Source organism: Stomoxys calcitrans, chromosome 1 (genome assembly GCF_963082655.1).
Source record: "Stomoxys calcitrans chromosome 1, idStoCalc2.1, whole genome shotgun sequence".
NCBI classification, from domain to species: domain Eukaryota; kingdom Metazoa; phylum Arthropoda; class Insecta; order Diptera; family Muscidae; genus Stomoxys; species Stomoxys calcitrans.
In genome coordinates this window covers 239643341-239658316 of record NC_081552.1, presented here as the reverse complement: position 1 = coordinate 239658316, position 14976 = coordinate 239643341, and the positions used below count along the sequence as shown (strand labels likewise).

General features: G+C 39.0%; 1 protein-coding gene across 2 annotated transcripts; it reads left to right on the top strand.

The window, feature by feature from the left end:
- The first annotated feature begins 6793 nt into the window (after positions 1–6793).
- Positions 6794–14758, top strand: LOC106091809 (transmembrane protein 11 homolog, mitochondrial). 2 transcript variants are annotated; one of them, XM_059360317.1, is made up of 4 exons: positions 6825–6876; positions 6935–6976; positions 7753–8086; positions 13321–14758. In XM_059360317.1, exons 2-4 carry the CDS (start codon positions 6951–6953, stop codon positions 13483–13485), a joined length of 525 nt encoding a protein of 174 aa, XP_059216300.1. In that variant the 5' UTR covers positions 6825–6876; positions 6935–6950; the 3' UTR covers positions 13486–14758. The 2 variants fall into 2 exon arrangements, with proteins under 2 accessions (XP_013113928.1, XP_059216300.1); XM_013258474.2 differs by having other exon boundaries at positions 6794–6976.
- Positions 14759–14976: the final 218 nt, after the last annotated feature.

The window sequence follows — 14976 nt, the reverse complement described above, 5'->3', positions numbered from 1 at the left end:
ATTGTGTTGTTTTTTGTAAAAAAATATTAAAATTATAAAAGTGAGATGAAACAAAATTTCGTTTTTCGTAACTTCATTTTAAAATGCAAGACAAATACAAAATAAAGGTAACACCGAAAAAAAAAACTTTGATTTTCTTTTTCGGTGCTACTTACAAAATCCTTAATTGTTTTCCATGCCACTCCCCTAAGTTGGCTCATGTCATCCCATAAAGTATACATGTATATTCGTGATCGTTCGTCCATCTGTGGAAATCATGAAAGCGGTCGGACAAACAAAGCTGTGATGGGCAATAAGAATGGGCAGTGATCCCGCTACTGAAACCTAGAAAATACCCGAGTATGGGAGCGTCGTACAGACCGATCTCCCCTTTCTCGCCAGTAGCTAAAACGCTTTTAGAAGGCTACCGTAGCGAAGAGGTTAGCATGTCCGCCTATGATGCTGATCGCCTGGGTTCGACACCCAGATGCGGCAATTGGCTACCGGGTGAATGTGGTCCTTGGAGAACGACCGCCGCCCATTGCACCTGAAGAAACCGACTTCCCCCGGCAGACCAGAGTAGTTCTGGCTTAATTACGTTCCGGCAGATGCAGCCACCTCAATTACTACAGAACTAGGATTGATGCCGAAAGATAGAACACACCAACAGCTACAACAACAACAACAAGGTCAACAGTAGAGACAAGCCCCTCTAGTCGATTGTCGGCAGCACTTGGTGTGCTGACAAATAAACCTTATTGATTACATACAAAGCAATTGGTTAGTCAGTGATAAACTATGTAGCGCCGGTGTGGACTAACAACATTCAAGTCTGTCAGAATGCTGCACATGCAAAGACACAACTACATACTGTTGTAGCATTATCTACTGGGTTGCTATCGCAGATACCATCCCAATCACTATATTGTGGATAGGCATCCAGCACACAGAGATATCAGGCCTACAAGAGAGAAAGTCTAGACCTGGATATATAACTGAACAGACGAATCAACACACTGCTCCAAAAAAAAAACATCCCGCCATGGGTTAACTATGAGCACCACACAGGCTGGAACCTTGAACTCCGATCTGTGTTTTATGCATCGTTAACACGAGAATCTAAGCTAGGAGCTACCGGGCGCGTTTAAAGATTGCGGGTAGGGGAATGCTGCAAACGGAATAGCTGCACTATAGGCTCGAACAATCGGTTGTATCGAATGGAGAGTCTCAGTGAGATACCGGACAGCACCGGCCTTATTTAAATACTCAGTGCCTTTGATTGAGTTATTGGCACCTATTAATAACCAATGGCCATTGCGTTTCCGAGACGATCGATCCTATGGATCGAAAGGAGCTTGCTTACCTAAAGCAGCTTGACGAGGATCGCTGCCTCCACATGCAAATGTACAACAAAAACAGCACTTACACTATTACACACTACTGAGCAGAGTTTAAGAGCCCTTGAGGTTTGCAAATACTATGTCCATGTGTTTGTGGGCCCAAAAAAAGTGTAGCAAATGAGCCATATCCTAGTGATGGTCCTAGATTGGCCTGCAATTTGGTATCAAATTACGTTTTTACCTTCCACCACCCACAACAAATCACGCCCAGATATACATATTTAGAGTTGTAACATATAACTTAAAATGTTTATAACTCCTTAACTACACTTGTAAGGGATTGCAGTAAGTAAGCATGCCCGCCTATGACGCCGAACGCCTGGTTCGAATCCTGGCGAAAACATCATGAAAATTTTTAGCGGTGGTTATCCAACCCTTATGCTGGCGACATTTGGGAGGTACTGTACCATTTGGTATAGCAGCCATGTAAAAACTTCTCCACAAAGAGGTGTCGCACTGGGGCACGCCGTTCGGACTCGGCTATAACATGGGGGTCCCTTATCATTGAGCTTAAAACTTGAATCGGACGGAACTCATTGATATGTGAAAAGTTTGCCCCTGTTCCTTAATGGAATGTTCATGGGCAAATTTGCATTTGCATACCATGCTGCGAAAGTGACATATGTATGTCGATTGACCAGCAGTATTTTACTTGTTTTTGTCTTTACATGAGGATGTTGGACATTTAAGTTTAAATGTTACTTCATTCTTAAAATCCCTAAATATTGTAATGGGGGTTATGGGAGTACGGCGTCACTGCCAACATTTCGCCTCGAATGTGGATATGAAATTCGTTCTCTACTCCCAAATACCTTCCATTACAGCCAAATATTGACATGGTCGGTAAATATGTATGTCCAGTTTGGTATTGGTTGTTGTTGTTGTTGTTGTAGCAGTACACTGAGGCGGCAGCCCTTGCCGATGGATAACTCCATCGGGTCAATCCGGTACGTACAACCGGCTGCCATGGGATTGGTTTGGTATTGTTTGTGGATTGGGGTAGCCAGGGTCTTCGTTCCGACAGTGGATATCAGACTCGTAATCTACGAAATAAATACCTCTCATTTGAGCCCTTAGCCATAGTCAGTAACACAGGCCCGACAAAATATTGGCATTTGAATATCGACATATGGATATCAAATTCGTTTTCTACTTCCCAAGAACTTTCATTTGATCCCTTTTTCACCATATTCGGAAATTATGTCCGGTTTGGGGAATATTTAGGGAATGGGCCTTTGAAAAAATATCATCTTGTCCTCCACTCTTAAATGTCTTTTATTTAAGATCCAAATTGCCAAGGTCAGCAAATACGCCCTAATTGGGTGGTGTAAATTTGGAACCGCCCCTAGACACTTGATGCCGTATATTGATATCAGATTTGTGCTCTAGTCCTAAATATCCTTCATTTGAGCTTCAAGTTGCCAAAGACTTGGCTCTCAAAAAAATATCAGCAGTAGAGCACTACTCTAAAATGCCTTTTTTTAGGGTCAACAATGCCAAGGTTGGCAAATACGTCCTATTTGTGGTGTCGAATGGTCCCTAGACACTTGGTACCCGAAATTCGATATCATATTTATGCTGTACTCCCAAAGACCTAACACATCGAACCATAATATCACTCGTTTGGCCTGGACAACACGTCTATTGTTTGCTTCAAAATAGGGGTTAAATTTCTAAAATTTGACAAAAACTATTGGGTTGCCCAAAAAGTAATTGCGGATTTTTCATAAAGTCGGCGTTGACAAATTTTTTCACAGCTTGTGACTCTGTAATTGCATTCTTTCTTCTGTCAGTTATCAGCTGTTACTTTTAGCTTGCTTTAGAAAAAAAGTGTAAAAAAAGTATATTTGATTAAAGTTCATTCTAAGATTTATTAAAAATGCATTTACTTTCTTTTAAAAAATCCGCAATTACATTTGGGCAACCCAATATATGTGCACATAAAAAAATTTTATACGTTTCTATTATGAGCGAAAAAAAAATAAAATCCTGCAAAAACTTACCGTTCTGTGGTCTTATTGTCCAATTGTCATCACCATAAAACTTGATTTCCATCGCCGGCGAAATTTCTTGATTTTTTAAGCTAAGAGTATCCAAAGATTCTTCACTTACACTTCTTTCAATACTTATCCAAACGGTCTATAACATTTATTTAAACACATATCGTCTTTCGCAAAAAAAAGATTCGTCGTAAGAATTGTTAGTGTATAGGTGTATAAAGAAAATCACTTCTTAAACAAGTTCCTGCTCACGCTTTAAACGCAATTCCTCTCGATGTTTATGAGTAATTTCAATGAATTTCAAATATTCTGCATCAACATCCTCGTCATCTAGATTTGAGTCATTTTTAACATTAAGGATATTCTCATCTTCAGATTCCTCGGAAGATGTTTCATACTCCTCAGCATACTTTTCAAGCAATGTTGCATTTTCATTGGACGCAGCATTAAAGAAAGTATTGTTGCCATCTAATAATGCCTCATTCCAAACTCTTCGTTGGTCATGGTGATATTGAAGGGCAGTACAATATGTTTGCCACCACAAGTGCATTCCTTCTGTGTAGGAATTTCTGGTATTGTGGCAAATAAGGCGAGGGAATAGTGCATTGTTTGGATCGCTGCTAATATCATTAAAATTTCGCTTGTGCGTTGGGAGCTTTTCGTTATGGGCAGTTGTCTTCATTGAGTCTTTGCGGGTTTTCTTGCGCCTTTCTTCTTTCTCCTTTTTTCGACGTTTTTGGTACATCTTTCGCCTTGATAACTTTTTCATTCAGAAAATATCAGAGTATGTAGTTTTCTATCAATTGTTTGTAAAAGGTTAATAAAAAACGTAAAATCGGCAGCTTTGAAATAAACAATAAATATGAATAACAGGGCCGGCCAAAGGTCTCAAGGTAGATTTAAACAAGTTAATCCCATCTGGCTAATAAACAAACATCGAAGAAATAAAGTGCTCAAATACGGTAGTTGCCGATAAGACCGTGCATTAATGGTAATGCAGGCTTCCAAAATGGTGTTGTATCATTGCCGTTTTTTAGTTCTATGCAGTGCAGTGATAATTTTATGGGAATGACATGTATACAGTTAAACCCCGTCTACAGTGCTCATTAAATTCGGATTTAAGGCTCTCGTCAGCTAATTGTATAAAGGGAAAACAGATGATCGAGCCATTAAATCCGGATTTAAAGAGCAGTGTAAAATCCCGTTTACACCAACATATAGTAATTTACAAGTAGTGGCAGTTGCCCAACAACAAAATATTGAGTTCACTATCTGTCAAAATCAGTGATTAGTGAAACTTTGATTTTGAGTATGTACTAGTTCGCGCCATTTTTCGTTGTTTCTTAACTATAATACACGTACACAACCAAAACTCGTTGACAGATAGTGCACTTCGCGAGAAAAAATTGTATTCAGCTGTTTACGGTACACTACTTGGTAGTTATGTCATTAAATCCGCATTTAAGGCTCTCGTCAGCTGGTTTGTAAGGGAAAACAGATGATCGAGCCGTTAAATCCGGATTTAATGAGCAGTGAAAACGGGGTTTATATAGCATCTGTCTTCAGGTTTGGCATTATGTGAACTTCATCACTATTGTGAATGGCAGAATAAAATGTAAACCAATTATTTCATAGTGAAACAATTAAAGGTGGTCTCATTTGTACAACAACCACAAATCAAATGGTGCAATCCGCCATGTTGTCATCAAGCTGATCGTCGTTTTGCCAACACACACAAAGAAATTTGTTTGCGTGTGTGTATACATGTGCGTACATGAGCAGAGAATATGGGAGAAAGAAGAAAACAAAAAAGAGAATGCAAACTAAAATCTGTTATTTTAATACCGTCAAACCTGGACGGCTGTTAACAACCGTTGCCACCTTTTTTAAAGCCGCCTTGCAATTATTTATAAAATAGGAGGCCACCGTAGCGCAGAGATTAGCATGTCACTGAACGCCAAGGTTCGAATAATGACGAGAAGTTTAAAAAAAAAACCAGCCATGGTTATTTCCTATTGATGCGACGTTTGTGAGGTACTATGCCATGCATATGAACCATGTAAAATCTTTTCTCGTTGTCTGGACTCGGGTGTAAAAATGAGAACCTTTATCTGAGTCGTTTTATTTCCAGTCTAGCGGATTCGTTAGCTTATGGATATATATATATACCAAAATAATACCTTGCCTCTTAATTGTACGTTGGGGTACACTTGGTTTAAACACAATTATCGATAATGCCAGTTGTCACTAATTACTTCGCACAAATCCCCATTCACAATGGCAAAACGAAACAGCTAAAGGCTAAAGGGTATGTAGGTTTCTTATGTCAAATTTCGCACATGTAGAGTTGTACATGTCGTGTGGTACAAATGAAACTAGCATATGAAAATCACTTTTCAAAATAGCACATGTAATTTTTTAGTTTATAGCCATGGTGAAACAGTTAAAGGTGGTCTCATTTATACTACAACCACAAATCATATGGTTCAATCCACCATCTTTCCTTCAAGCTGATCGACGTTTTGCCTACACACACAAAGAAATTTGTGTGCGTGTGTGTAAACGTGTGCGTACATGGGCGGAGAATATACGAGAAAGAAGATAACAAACAAAGAGAATGCAAGCAAAAATCTGACATCTTTATACCGTCAAACCTGGCCGGATGTTAACTTCGCGGGATACCACCTTTTTAAATCCGCCGTGATACAGGTGTAATAGAAAAAATGATGAATCGTATATTAATTGACAAACATTATAATTACATGTGATTACAAAAAGTATCATGCTTAAATGAAATAATCGATTTTCCACTTTTCTGATCATGGGAAATCAACATTTATTTTTTTAAAGCCACATGTTGAATTTTCAACCTGCCATTATTAAAAAAACGACGCACAGTGGGATTGAAAAAGAATTAGTGGAAATATGTCTGCCATTTTGGAACGGATAGAGAAATTTTACATGGTAATAGATGAGGTGTTATCCAGTCTAAAAGCAAAATTTCAGGGCCCTAAGGCTGTCTAAGCACTTTCCAGCAAAAAAATTGAAATTCTGACATTAAATGCGCTATTGTCAGCTTGAACAAAGTTTTGTAGGGCCGAGGTGACCAACTTTGAAGGCCCACCAATGGGCCCCTGGGAATTCTAGGGCTATAAAATATAAACTGGATAACACCTCAGCTATAACCATGTAAAATTTCATGAAGATATCTCTATCCGTTCCAAAATGGTAGACTTATTTTTTTGCCATCCCACTGTGCGAATGTGTGAAAAGTATTTTCTCTGTGCAAATGTTTCGTGTGAAGGGGATGTTAATCCTTGAATCTGACATATGAGACATTCACAATGGTGCAAGTTGAGCTATCAATTGCTATGAATGAATGGAAGCTTAAAACCAAAACAGAAACTTAATTTTTCCTCGAATCGTTTTGTGTGTGTGTAGCTCTGTGAGTAGTGTGAAGCAAATTTCTTGTTCGCCGATTTTAATTTTGCATTTGGGTATATATGCGACAAAATTTTAATTGTTATTAATAATTAAAACGCAATCGAATAATAGACAAACGACCCATAAAATGGTATCTGCTGTTGAAGGCGATGGGTAAGTCTAGTGCAACAAGACAAATTTAGATGAATAATGTAAACTTGAAATTCGATGTTGGATGCTGGACCATTACCAACATTTTTCCGATTGCCCTGAGGTGTCTTGTGCTGGTCTGAGGCCAAATTAGAGAACAGTTGAGAGATGTATGTAAATAAGGGTTTTTATCCAAGGCTTGCTTTGGCAGTTTCCCTTTCCCAGTATCGGATGTAAATCGCTGTTGTTGGTCATCTGCGTTATGCAATGCATTTTTTCTTTGGAGCAAAAATGGAAGTGTCATTGTCTTCGTTATTAAAAAGAGACAAAAAAAAATGCAAATATTGCCAAAAATGATTTCGTATATCACCACATAAATATAATCAGTTATCAGCTGGCGATTGGTGTTGTAGACTCATTACATTTTTTTTATGTGCTCTCGCAATAAAGCGGCTACTTTTTGCTCTTAGCTTTCGCCGCAGTCTGTCCCTCACCATATTCACGGTTGGCACCATCATGTTTACACTCTTCACTCGTTTGCACATACCTACAAATATGAATGAGTGTGGTGGGTGGTAGGGGTGGTGAGGTAGCCGATGTCTCTTTTCATGGCGCATCCGTGTATCTCAGTAAATCTCAGAACCCTGACCTTGAACTTAAATGTGTACGTGCTACTTTTTATCACTTCTATATCTCCTATTCCCCTTGCTGCTGCCATTCATATCATCTGTTTTTATTTTGAATATTTTCTGAATTCTAATTTTTGTTGTTCGTTGTTTTTTTTGTTTGTTTCTTTGCAGTAATAAAAAGGTGCCCACATTTCATGTTATCCGTGAGGTCTATGACAGCTCCGATGCCCATCAACGTTTTGAAGCCGAACTCGACAAGGCTTTGGAGGCTAAAGCGGATTACATTATCATAGAGCCACCACGTTTAGGCGATGAGACTGGACGTTGGATTACGGTGGGAAATTGTTTGCACAAGACCGCTGTAGTTTCAGGCCTAGCTTCGCTATTGTCATCGTTGCTGTGGCACAATAAACCTGTTATAGCTGGACCCATGTGTGCTGTGTCCTTGTTCTGTTCCGGTCTTTACACCGTCTCATGGAACTATGATCCCTGCTGCCAGTACCAGGTATTAGTAACAAATCAAAGTTCATTGACTGTTTTTATTTTGATTTTAGGCATTAAAATATATTGAAATGGATAGATAGTTTGTGGTAATGAATCAGATATATATGTATTAATTACACTATGCAACAACATTTGGGGAAAGCTTAAAACGCTCTGTCTTGAAATTAAACTATCATTAACCAGGTTTTTTGTTGTTGGAACCCCACATGTCTATATCTGGAGGTGGCGATACTCGTTTAGCTCCTATAGGTGAGCAAGCTCGTACCGGTCCAAAGAACCCATCGCCGTGGGAACAAGGTGGCCATTGCTTATTTAAAGGCGCCAATAACTCGCCTTGTTATATTGAGCATCATAGGCACTCAGTGTTAGGTGCAAGAGCCGGTGCCGCTCGGCGTCTCACTGAGACTCTCCGCTCGATACCGCTGATTGTTCGCGACTGCCGTAGCAGCTACTTTGCATGGAGCATTTTACTCTCCACAAGCCGTGGACCCGGTAGCTCGCAACTAAGCTTCTCGTGACAGCAATGAACACCACACAGATCGGACTCAATGTTCCAGCCTGTGTGGTGCTCATAGCTATCCCGTGCCGGGAATAGCTATGTCTCCAACCAAAGTGTTGCCGTCAAACGACTTAACGAAATTATTTCTACTTCTGACTATCACAAATTCCTGGAGCTTATGCGGAGGACATGAAATAGCTGTTTAATGCGTCACCAATTTAGTAACATTTCGCCACCGACGTAGCTCCACAGTCCTTGTTGCAAATTGGCTATAGATTTGGTGGCGAATAACTTAAAATTCTTACAAAGAAATAGGCGGTAAGTTCGGTGATATTGTGTTCACCCTACAGCAGATTTCTTAAATATCAGGGCCTGAAACCATTGACCTGAACAATCTCAATGTCATATAGAGGAAGTTAAATGGAGAACCATAAAATACATGGTTCCGAGGATATCACTCCACTTTAAAGAACTCTCTGTTACCCGAAACTAAGATAAATCTTTCGGTAGTTCTAAAACCGCGAAGATCGTTGGCTTATCTGAGCCCTAATGGTGTTTGAACAAGTAGTCATCATATGTAGTTTGCGAAATCGATGCTGGTTCTAAGCCATCTCAGAAATCGCATAAATCTCCGCCTAAAATATATTGGAAACGTCCCTTACTCGGAGAGAAACGTCGATATGCAGTTATGTGTAATGCATCCCACATCCACTTACTTTGTCTAAACAATGGCTAATTGATTCAGTTCGAAATCAATGGTTTATCCTGCCAAAGGGTTCCCTTTGTTTTATTAGTTTCAATACCTTGAGCCACTGTTACACAGTATTAGTATATACCCCCATAAATCTTTTGTTTTTGTTACATGGGGCATTTATTTAAGTGTGATGAACCTCATCAAGTAAATATTGTTATGCTATGTAAACTTTAATCTAAATGTACAGCACGTATATGGAAGCTATCTTATCTCCTTGGAAAGAGAGATTATGTTATCGGCAATTAGTTTAAATGAAAATTCATTTCTTGCTTGCGTATATATAAACAAAAAATTGTATGGTTCCATTATTTTGGTAAGAATCGGTGGAACTCCCGAAGGGAAGTCTTATGATTCTAATCGAGATTTGTTACTTTATCAAGTTATGGCCCTACATCTACCCTACACCCATCCCTAAAAATGCAGAGCAAACGGCCTCGGCTATAAAATGGAGGTCCCTTATCATTGAGCTTAGTCTTGAATCGGACCGCACTTAGTGATATGTGAGAAGTTTGCTTATGTTCCCTAATGATATGTTCATGGGCAAATTTACGATCCTTTCTTTGTAAATTCTACATTGCGAGTCTTCTTCCTATAGACTGAGATTGTTGTTGTGGTAGCCACATGTCTATATGTGGAGGTGGCGACCCTCGTCTAGCTCCTATAGGTGAGCAAGCTAATTCCGGTCCGAAGGAATATCTTCTGGGCTCTTATGACAAGGACCATCCAAAATCATCATCTTGTGGATAGGTATCCACCGCTCAGAAGTGAAGTCTTAAAGTGGATCTACATGATCTAGAGCGGGAGGTTCAGCACTACAAGATACAATCTCTAGATCAAGCGTCATGTCATGCGGGTCTAGACAACATTCATGCAGACACTGTAGCAGATGGGATAATTAGCTACCGGGTGAATTTAGCCCTTAGAGAACGACCGCCTATAATTGCACCTGAAGAAATAGACCTCCCCCCCACAAACCATTGTAGTTGTGGCTCAATTAAGTTCCAGCAGATGCAGCCGTCTCAATGCCTACAGAGCAAGGATTGATGCAGATGTGCAAAATGTTTGTCCTGGTTGTGACCAGGGACCATACGACACCTGCCAGCCAGATCCACTCCACTTAGATCCAGATCCCTCTGGACGCACCCCATTTTAGTCGCAGAGTTACTGAGTTACAACAACAAAAACAACCCATGTGACCCACTGTTGTCTATGTTCGCTCAGCACCTTGGAACATATTCAGTGCGATTATACGGCTGTAAGGCCAGAGCAAGATCGAAAATGCATCCACACCAAGCATCAGTTACACCTCACCGACACCGATCTATGATGGAGGCGGTTCTGGTAAACCGAACAGGACCACGGCCCGGAATACCGGCACGGAACAAAGCTTGCGGTGAAGGCACTACCGCATGTGCCTCTTCCATTACGAAAAAAGACGGTCGTACAACCGGCTTCCATAGAATCGACATTTACATGTGGCAGGAGCTATCCTCGATTTAAGCAAGAGCCATTGCCGTCCGGATACTCAAATGCTTTACTCGATATCTCCGATTGTCCGCGACTTTAATTGCAGCTACTCCGTTTTCGAAGCATTCCATTATCCACAACCTATGCACGCGTTTGAAAGCTAGCAGCTGAGGTTCTAGTTATGACAAATCAGTTATGACAACCACCCAAATCGGAGCTCAATAGTTCCAACCAGTGTGGTGCTCATAGTCATCCCTTGCCGGACATCGTCACCACCTGATGCTTTATTATTCTTTAACCGGGTAATGAATATTTTAATGATTAGACGATGTAGCCGCAGATTTGCTGAGTGATGGTAAACCGTGGTTAGGAACCCCAATAAGTGAACCCGACTGTAGTCATGCTCAAGTGAGAAATTATTAATTAGCTCATCATAGCTTGGGGTTCATTTGCGTTTTTCCTTTTTATACCCACCACCATAGGATGGGGGTATACTAATCTAGTCATACCGTTTGTAACACCTCGAAATATTCATCTAAGACCCCATAAAGTATATATATATATTCCTGATCGTCTGGACATCTTGAGTCGATCTAGCCATGTCCGTCCGTCTATCGAAATCACGATAGAGGCCGAACGCGTAAAGCTAGCCGCTTGAAATTTTGCACAGATTCTTATTATTGATGTAGGTCGGTGGTGATAGCAAATGGCTCATATCGGTTCAGATATAGATTTAGCTCCCATATAAACCGATCTCCCGATTTCACTTCTTGGGCCCCTGGAAGTCGCAATTTTGTTCGATTGGGCTAAAATTTTGCTTATGGTGTTCTGTTATGACATCCAACAACTGTGCCAAGTACCATTTAAATCGGTCAAGAACCTGATATAGCTCCCATATAACCCGATCTTTCGATTTGGCTTCTTAAGTCCCTGGAAGCCGCAATTTTTGCCCAATTTGGCTGAAATTTTGCACATAGTGTTTCGATGTGATTTCCAATAACTGTGCTAAGCACGGTTCAAATCGGTCAAGCATCTGATATAGCTCCCATATAAACCGATCTCCCGATTTGACTTCTTGAGCCAATGGCAGCTTAAATTTTTGTCCGATTTAACTAAAATTTTGCACATAGTTTTCTGTTATTACTCCCAACAACTGTATCATGTAGGGTCCAAATCGGTCTAGAACCTGATATAGCTCCCATATAAACCGATCTCCCGATTATACTTCTTGAGCCCCTGGAAGTCTCAATTTTCATCCGATTTGGCTTTGCATAGTGTTCTGTTATGGCTCTCAACAACTGTGTCAAGTACCGTCTAAATCGGTTAAGAACCTGATATAGCTCCCATATAACCCGATCTCCCGATTTGACTTCTTGAGTCCCTGGAAGCCGCAATTTTTGTTCAATTTGGCTGAAATTTTGCACATAGTATTTCGATATGATTTCCAATAACTGTGCTAAGCACGGTTCAAATCGATCAAGCACCTGATATAGCTCCCATATAAACCGATATCACGATTTGACTTCTTGAGCCACTGGAAGCTTAAATTTTTGTCCGATTTGGTTAAAATTTTGCACATAGTTTTCTGTTATTACTCCCAACAACTGTATCATGTAGGGTCCAAATCGGTCTAGAACCTGATATAGCTCCCATATAAACCGATCTCCCGATTATACTTCTTGAGCCCCTGGAAGTCTCCATTTTCATCCGATTTGGCTTTGCATAGTGTTCTGTTATGGCTCTCAACAACTGTGTCAAGTACTGTCTAAATCGGTTAAGAACCTGATATTATATTGGGTTGCCCAAAAAGTAATTGCGGATTTTTTAAAAGAAAGTAAATGCATTTTTAATAAAACTTAGAATGAACTTTAATCAAATATCCTTTTTACCCTTATTTCCAAAGCAAGCTAAAAGTAACAGCTGATAACTGACAGAAGAAAGAATGCAATTACAGAGTCAGAAGCTGTGAAAAAATTTGTCAACGCCGACTATATGAAAAATCCGCAATTACTTTTTGAGCAACCCAATAATATAACCCTATCTTCCGATTTGACTTCTTGAGCCCCTAGAAGGCGAAAATTTTGCTATGATATGATTTCCTACAGTGTGCTCGGTTCAAATCGGTCTATAACCTGATATAGCTCCCATATAAACCGATTTATCGATTTGACTCTTTGAGCCTCTGGAGGCCCCGATTTTCATCAGATTTTGCCTAAATTTTCCATGCGGTGTTTTGTTATGACTTTCAACAACTATGCCAAGTACGGTCCAAATCAGTCTATAATCTGATATAGCTCCCATGTAAACCGGTCTCTCGATCATCCTTGTTCGGTTCCTAGAAGCTTTAATCTTTGCTGGTTTGAGAGAAGTTTTTTAGTATGTAGGGTGGGTATGTAGGGTGGGTTTCCAAGATTCGGCCCGGCCGAACTTAGCACGATTTTACTTATTTCTTATCTTTTATCAATATTGGTAAACTGCAAGAAAGCCCATACTAATTTTTCTGTTTCTATTGCAGGTTGAAAATAACGAAGAAGTTTTAATTAAACTGCCTTTAGCCGATGTGTCATCCCCTGTGATCTTGGGCTATGAGCCCAATACAAAAACCAAATATTTACATCGTAGTGTTACACTGCTTTCCGCAGCATTTTGTGCTTGGCAAATTTGGCGATCCTATAAGTAGTTCCAGTAGAAGGTTGATTCAGCGAAGTTCAAGTCCAGACAGAAACACACTCAAGATAAACAAAAAAAAAAAAAAAACGTAGAATCAAGCAGAAAATCCATGTTCAAAACGAAGAGCTCCACACAAACAAACACAAATTGTTCTACTTCGCACATTTTTGTTTTTGTAAAGCGGCAGCAAACAACAGTGGTTTTATAAGAAACAACCAAGAGCAATTGTAGCCATTACTCCGCCAAACCAAAAACGGAGAAATGGAAAAAAGTTTATTTTACTATTTAAAGGCCAATACCAAAACATCTCAGTTTTATTGTGTTTTTTTTTTTTTATTTGAGTATCGATAATTAAAAAATTTTAATTTTTTTTTAAGTTTATCGTATACAAATGGTAAGACAAAAAACGAAAGGTTTATTGAATCGAAAGCCAGTAGGTTCGAACATTATATTCAAATTAAGATATTTTCATGTCCCACCCAAAATGTTTTGCAGTTGGGCAAAGAAATGTGTCTTTAGCTGAGGACAATTTAAATGCATTTTATTTAATAGCTAAAAGTTAAGAAGACATTAAGTTTTTATATATACATATACATTAATTATAACAATTTCGGATGGTTTAAAATTTGTCTAGATTTTGCTAATTTGGTTTTATTTCAAAGCAATTTGCGATGTATGTACTAAAAAAAGTCCATTTTTTCCAAGTTTCCATTTACCCAATGTCTTTGTCGAAGAAAAAAAGAAACACCATAAAGTTCTCTAAATCTTTGCATGTCAGCCCGAGGAAATGTTGAAAAATTGAAAACAAATTCCCTTATAAAGTCTACCAATAATCTCTGTATAAAAAATTGTTGTGTATTTAAGCCAAATGATATGGTGTGTGTGTTTTATGTTTCCCAGGTATTCTTTTTATTTATCTTAGATTGTTTTTTTTTTTTTAATTAAATGTAGATTGAATTCTTTAAATTATTTCTAACATAATAAGTTTTTACTTAAATCTATTTTACTACAACACAAAACGAGGTCTGTCATATTATTTGCTCATTTTCTAGGATTAAACGCTATCACCTTTTTCGATTTTGTATTGAAACTAGAACAAACCAACTATCTACCCCCTGTGCATACTCGTAATTTCAAACTGTGTTGTTTTTCAAAAACAAAAAAAAAAAATGCTTATTATTTAGCGATTCTTTGTATTAGTTGTAAATTTATTAAATCAAAAGATGTTAAAATAATAATAATAAAAAAAAAAATGCAAAATAAATACGAATACGTTTAAGGAATATGATGGAAAATTTCCAAGAAACCACTTCTATATGGGGGAGAATTTGCTTATTATATACACAAATCGGGAATAGTTGTGAGCACCACACAAGCTGGAGGTTCGATCTGTGTGGTGTTCATTGCTGTCACGAGAAGCTTAGCTGCGAGCTATCAGGCGCGCCCACAGGTTTCGGATAGTGGAATGCTCCATCCGGAGTAGCTGTAACTGCAGTCGCGG

What these genes read in the sequence shown, in the direction of transcription:
- LOC106091809 (XM_013258474.2), top strand. Translation starts at nt 6,951, where the DNA reads ATGGTATCTGCTGTTGAAGGCGATGG. An exon ending in TCTGCTGTTGAAGGCGATGG is followed by an intron (nt 6,977 to 7,752) that starts GTAAGTCTAGTG and finishes GTTTCTTTGCAG; the next exon opens with TAATAAAAAGGTGCCCACAT. An exon ending in ATCCCTGCTGCCAGTACCAG is followed by an intron (nt 8,087 to 13,320) that starts GTATTAGTAACA and finishes TTTCTATTGCAG; the next exon opens with GTTGAAAATAACGAAGAAGT.